Source organism: Physeter macrocephalus, chromosome 19, assembly GCF_002837175.3.
Source record: "Physeter macrocephalus isolate SW-GA chromosome 19, ASM283717v5, whole genome shotgun sequence".
NCBI classification, from domain to species: Eukaryota; Metazoa; Chordata; class Mammalia; order Artiodactyla; family Physeteridae; genus Physeter; species Physeter macrocephalus.
The window spans coordinates 2,325,094-2,331,667 of NC_041232.1; the positions used below are offsets into that span (position 1 = coordinate 2,325,094).

Consider the following 6,574-nt stretch of genomic DNA (forward strand, 5'->3'; position numbering starts at 1 on the left):
TCTTTTTTTTTTTTTTTTTTTAATTTATTTATTTATTTATGGCTGTGTTGGGTCTTCGTTTCTGTGCGAGGGCTTTCTCTAGTTGTGGCAAGCGGGGGCCACACTTCATCGCGGTGCGCGGGCCTCTCACTATTGTAGCCTCTCGTTGCAGACCACAGGCTCCAGACGCGCAGGCTCAGTAATTGTGGCTCACGGGCCCAGCCGCTCTGCGGCATGTGGGATCCTCCCAGACCAGGACGCGAACCCGCGTCCCCTGCATTGGCAGGCAGACTCCCAACCACTGCGCCACCAGGGAAGCCCCACATGACTCTTTTTGAATTATGGTTTTCTCAGGGTATATGCCCAGTAGTGGGATTCTTCTCAGGGATTTATATCCATTCTTAGGTCTATGTATGTCATGGACCAAATGCTTGAATGAATGAATGAACAAATGAATGAGTGGAGAGATGCCAATTTCAGACATATATCTTTCTCTTCTACAACAGCCAACAGCCACTACCTGGCCCAGGACACTGGCCTTGGAGTCTGTCCATCAGTGCCTCTGCAGGAACTTGTGGAAGGGGAAGTCCAGGCTTGCCTCTGCTCTGACAGAAACACTCAGAGGAGTAAGTGTCCAGGGACCGTGACCTTTGTACCTTCAGAGGGACTCTCCACACACTCACCTGGGCATCTTCTGTAGCTGGTCTGAGAGACAATCAGCGATGAGGTGGAGCTTCTGGAGGTGGCCCAGCGGGCTGAGCAGGGAGAAGCCGTAAGCAGGGAACTCCCAGGGGATGGGGCTCATGATGAGGTTGCCCAGGTTGCTCATCTGCCCGACCTGGGTGAAGAACTGGATTAGGTCTGACTGGAGGCAGAACCTGCTCCTGTGATGGAGCCTCACCTCTCGGATGGCCTCCAGCTCCAGCATCCCCAGGATCTCCATGAGGCTGCGGAATGGCACCTGGTTAATGACAAGTGTCTGGCAGCAGAGGCGCAGACAGCCATGGCTCTTCTTGACTCTCTGCAATATGTACGAGGGGAACCCAGACAGGTGGAAGAAACCAAACATGCAAACTAAGAAAAAGTCTGTGTGTATCTCCACAGGGTCTCGGTCACGTGGAGGCCGTTTTCTGGAGCTGGGCATGAGCTGGCCCGCCTCTGGCTCTTACAGCATCTGTGTGATGACAGAGGGCACAGGCAAGGTCTCAGAGCATTCCTCTCAGTTGGAGTGCTCAAAGTCATGGGTAAAGTCCAGCACCTTTAGCTTCGATCTCCTGTGGGGAACGAGGCGGAGAGCTGAGACTGTGACTTTGAAGACAGCACAGCAGGGCTGGTATGGGCAGTGGAAGGGGAAGGGGCCTCCATGCCAGCCAGCAGTCAGCCATGCCTTCTAAGTGGGTCCACTATCCTCATCCACCCCCAGATCCTGCTCAGTCCCCGCATCTTAGACACCCAGGAACCTAACCACACTCTCAACCACTTCACAGCATGATCAGCTCTGAAACACACCAGGTACTCTGAATGGTGGCCTCAAGGACTCCCAGCGACTGACGCTGCACCAGCAGGAGATTCTGGCACATCCTTGGACCCCACATCACTGGACCCAGCTCCCTCTGGGTTTCATTCCTGGTTTCTTCCAGGAATGAAAGGAGAGTGCACGTTAGAGCACCTGTCAGTGAACTTCTGATTACACTAGACAAGTGAGCATCCGTGCTCTGAGCTGCCACCTGAAAACCCAAACGAAGTAAAGGAAGATCTAAAACCAGGAAGCCAACAGAGGATGAATTAGATATCCCCACTCCTCCAGAAAAAGCAAAGTTTTGGATTCTGGAAAAAGGTGAATTAGAGGAACTAGTACGCAGACCACAGAAACCAACACCTAAGCCCACGGGGGTGGCGAAGTCAGGACCTGCAAAGCCCTCAGGTGTGAGACACCTAAGTACAGCCCTGGGCAGGAACCAGAGACCTGGCCAGCAATGGGGCACTAGGGGAGTCTCTACAGCGCATGCATTTACTTCTGCCACCAGCACGGCCAGCAAGTCACACCGTGGGCCCAACATTCCTCCACTTCCTACCTTGACTCTGCTCTGCTGCTCCCTGGAGCAGCCCTCAGCTCTCACCCCATAACAGGCTGCTCTTCCGTGGGGGACACAGGGGGTGCGCTAGGGCAGGCTTGGCAAATGATCATTTTAACAACCAAAACACTAGGTTCTGAGCCGAGGGAACCTTCTCTATTGGAGCATTTCCCACGTCTGTGTGCCCGAGAAGCGGCACCTGCTGAGTGAGGCTCAGGCCTGGGGGCAGCCTGTGGAGCAGGCAGGGCAGGAGAGGGAAGCACCAGGCCCCTGTCACAATCCACCAATTGTTATGAAGACAGAGATCCTCTGAAGCTGCTAGAGCCCCTGCCAAAGAGGTGGCTATGACAAGTTTGAATCCTCCTCTCTGCGCTTCTTCTGAAACGTCCCATTTCTCTGAAGGAATAGCCCACAGGAAGCCACATGCCTGGGACCCTGAGGGGCATCTCTGCCCTTGCCCCTCCTCTGAGGGCAGAGCTCCATGTCTCCATCACTCAACTACCAAACTCTCCATGAAGGATCATAGGGGCCAGAGAAGAGGTTCCCAGGACAGGGTACAGTAAGCGCTCAGCACACTCCCTGTGAGACAACCTCCTTCTCCCTCCCCTCCCAAAGCCTGTCAGCCTGGACAGGCTCCTTCCCCCCAGATGCCTTTCTTATGAGGAGCCATTCACACCTCCAGCTTCTCCAGACTGAAGCCTGAAGCATCTCCCTGCTCAGCACCTGAGGCATCCTCATCTATCCCCCTCTAGTTGAGGTGGGTGTTGTAAGTAGCCCATGTCTCACCTGTCACCCAGATTTCCGCAGGGCCTCCTCCTAGATTCCAAGGCAGCTTCTCCTCCCCACTGGGATTTTCAGCCCAAGGACCGTGAATCTCCATCCAGCAGGATGTAAGGAGCTGAGGCCTCTAGTTCCTGTGAGCAGCCAATGATCTCAGATGCTCCTTTTCTTGTCAGTGAAAACCAGGATTTACAGCTGGCCTATTCCCACCAGGTACACAGCTGAAGGCACGTCATCTGTTTGGAAAGGGGCTCTCCTGGGATTCCAGTGGCCTGTAATCCTGGGGGAGACAGAGGAGGAAAGCTAGTGAGATCAGTTAAAGTCTTGGCCACTGCAGCTGGTCTTGCTTCTCCTCACAATGAGCTTTCACCTCTGTTGTCCTTGGTAGCTTGCCAGGTGGTCGGAGGGGTCTGAGCCCCTCTTCACTATGCCTTCTCTGGCTACACTTGTCTTTTGACTGTCACAACTGGGCAAGTGAATACTGGTGCCTTGATAGAGGGACCAAAAGGATCACTTGGGAGTCAAACTTATTCCTCTCCACCCCCTGGTTTAAAAGCAGGCCTATCTCCTCATGATGCGGGGGCTCTTTTCCTTGTCAACTGGGTGCCTGACACAAAGAGGATAAAGCATTCAGCTGGCACTCTTCTGTTGCTGGGCCTAACCAACTTTATGACTTGGTGGGATTGACAAAGCTTACCTCATGACAGGCAGTTCCGGACATGCGGTCACCCCATGTCCCATTGTCCTCTGCCAGGGCCCAGCAGTGCTGCAGGAGTTGTTTTACAAAACACATATAATTCACCACTGCAGACCGTGAAGCCTTGCCCCAGACCCCTGGAAGCCGGCACTGTGACTCTCCTGCTGGAGCCTGCCACAAATTCTACATGGCACATTTTCCTACCACTGACACCTCCAATCTCCTAAGTTCTGCTGAGTCTCATGGCTCAAGCGCAGGGCTGCATTCACGGCAGTCTGGACTCTGCTACTCTGCAGAGAACTTTCCTACTCCGGGTTGCACTCAAAGGTGGTGGGCTTTTGTGTCACCCCATATATTGGCCAGAGAAGTGTTCTCAGACGTGGAACGTGCAGTCTCCAAAACCTGTAGTGTTCTATCAGGCATCGTGCTTCCTTCTTCGCCACAGGAGGTGCAAGATGTGATCATTCATCTTTCATTTTGGATGATATGACCTAGCATGCCCTCGACCCCTGGGGGCATTCAAAATTGTTCTCATATGGCAGGTGCTTGACTCCTCATATGGATCAGCTCCTACGCTGCAGTGCATGTTTCTTACCAAGACCTCCAACACGCCAGCCATTTCTTGCTAATCTAACTCGATTAGCATGTCATCAAAGTGAATCAATGCCACATTCTGTGGATGCCCAGATGAAAGATGGTCCAGCTGTCTTTGGACTATGACAGAGGGTGGACGGGTATAATCCTGGGGCAAAATTAAATGCATACTGTCGTCTGTTCCATGTGAATGCAAATGGTATCTGATAGGGATAGAACAGAACACATTCACCAATGAATGTTTGCATCCCATATACCTGAGGCGCCACTAATCGGTTCAAGGAAAGGGAGCACATCTGGCACAGCAGCTCAACTGGGGCTTCTAGTTGGGTAAGTTTATAGAAGTCTCAGCCAACCTCCAGGATGAATCTGGTTTCTGCAGGGACAGATTGGTGAATTATATGGAACTATGACAAGGACCACCACCCATGAGTCCTTTACATCCTAAGAGGGGCACAATTTTCCATCATTCCTCTTAGGATGTGGTACTGCTTTTTATTTACTATCTTGACCAGGAGTGGGAACAATTACAGAGGCCTCCATTTGGCCTTCCCCATCACAGTAGTTCTTACCCCACAGATGAAAGACCCAATGTGAGTATAGCATCAACTTCCAAATGTTCTATTCCAATTACACATTTGCAAACTGGGTAATGACACAGTATACCCATTGTGAGCTGATCTCGGCCAGGATTCTATTTATTACCTGGCTCTCCATTCTAACAGTGGGCCACAATGATGTTTTGGATCTCCAGATATTAGCATCAACTCTGACACTACGTCCAGCAATGTTCAAATTGTTTGTATATTCCCCTTTCCCTGATCCAATCCTCAAATTGCTTGTATATTCCAATTCCCCTTATTTACATTTACCCGAGTGTGGGAGCCAGCCTCCAAAATGGCTGCAATGATTCTTGCCTCCTGGTATTCGTGCTCTTGTGAAGTCCCCTGCCACACTGAATAAGCCAGGCCTGTGCTAACCAATAGGATATGGCGGAAATTACAGGATGTGACTTCCAAAGTTAGGTCATAAAAGATACTGTGACTTCCACTTTGTTCTCTCTTGGATCATTTCCTTTGGTGTCAATGGAGACACTCAAGCAGCCCTATGGAAAGGTCCATGTGGCAAACAACTGAGGCTTCTTGTCAAAAACTTGCCAGGCAGGAGGGTAGCAACCTTGGAAGCGTACACTCCAGCCCCAGACGACATCTTGACTTCATCCTTATGAGAGACTGTGAGCCAGCACCATCCAGCTAAGTTGCAACCAAATTCTTGACTTTTGGAAACCGTACGAGATAATAGCAAATTACACTGCTGAGTTTTGAGGTAATTTGTTGTACAGAAACAGGTAACTAATACACTGAATAAATGTATGTAGATTCTTTTGAGGAAATTATTAGAGTCCCCTTTTTCAACCAAAGGGTTTCAGGCCTGAAAACTGACTCAGATCTAGAAACTTGGCAAGGGAGTATGCCTTTTTGTTGGGCTGACTGCCCTCAGCCTCCCGATCATCCATCCTTGATTTCTTTTGATAGTAAGAGTATTACTCTTGGTGGCGGCCCTTCTATTGATATCTTGCACTTAAGGACACTGTTCTTTTTTTTTATTTTGGCTGCGTTGGGTCTTCGTTGCTGCGCGTGGGCTTTCTCTAGTTGCTGTGAGTGGGGCCTACTCTTCGTTCTGATGCGCAGGATGCTGCGTTCTTTAAACCATGTCCATAACCCTTTGTGGGTCAGGTGCCTTGGCTGCCACTCCAACCATATGGCTCATTACAGTAATTGAGTCCACCCAGCTTCTGATGTGAAATGCCATCACCTGACCCCAACTGCTTCAGGGTCCTATCATCCCCATTTTTATTAGTGAGTCTAATCCTGTAACAGCTGCTCTTTGTATCTGTCAGCCCTGGCCTACAGAGGAGCATCACCACCGAGCTGTCAGGTGAGGCTGCTGCTCCTGTCATCGGCATATTGCTGGGGCTCCCCGTGCAGCATAACCATTTGGTTGGATTTTCTGATGTTACGCAGAAAGTGCGTCTATGCCAGCCTGCCACCTCCCCTGAGCCCCTTCCCCTTCCGCTACCACCTGTCCCAACAATCCTGGAGTTTCCACCTCACTTAGCACTGGCTGTTGCTCTTTGCACACTTCCAGAAGCCATCCTTGTAGCAAGTTCACTTAAACTTGTTTAGGTCCCTGAAAGGATGTTAAACATTCTACCTCTGAAAGATGCCCCCAGATCAGCAAATCCACCCCCCAATCTCAATGTCTGGGCCCCTTCACGGAGCACCCTCATACCGCAGCCCCCCACGGCCCCCGGACGGGCACCCCCTGGCCAGGCCCAGCAGCATCTTCGGGGCTCGGTGCCTCCCCCACCCCCCCCACCCCCAGCCTGAACACAGCCACCGCGCGCTGAGCCCGCCGGGATGAGCTCAGTCAGAGGCCTGGAGGGCGA

At 51.4% G+C, this 6,574-nt stretch overlaps 1 protein-coding gene across 3 annotated transcripts in view; it reads right to left on the reverse strand.

Moving 5' to 3' along the window:
* PRAME (PRAME nuclear receptor transcriptional regulator) overlaps nt 1–6,574 on the reverse strand; it is a 13,233-nt gene that overhangs the window by 2,236 nt on the left and 4,423 nt on the right. The window contains exons 1-3 of one of the 3 annotated variants that reach the window (XM_055080556.1): nt 4,383–4,429; nt 2,841–3,114; nt 663–1,153 (exon numbers count right to left, since the gene is read on the reverse strand). In XM_055080556.1, coding sequence (XP_054936531.1) covers nt 663–1,123 — 461 coding nt within the window. In that variant the 5' untranslated portion in view covers nt 1,124–1,153; nt 2,841–3,114; nt 4,383–4,429. Of the gene's footprint in view, nt 1–662; nt 1,254–2,840; nt 3,115–4,382; nt 4,430–6,574 lie in introns of those variants that run through there. The other 2 variants (XM_055080555.1, XM_028480520.2) reach the window with 2 other exon arrangements.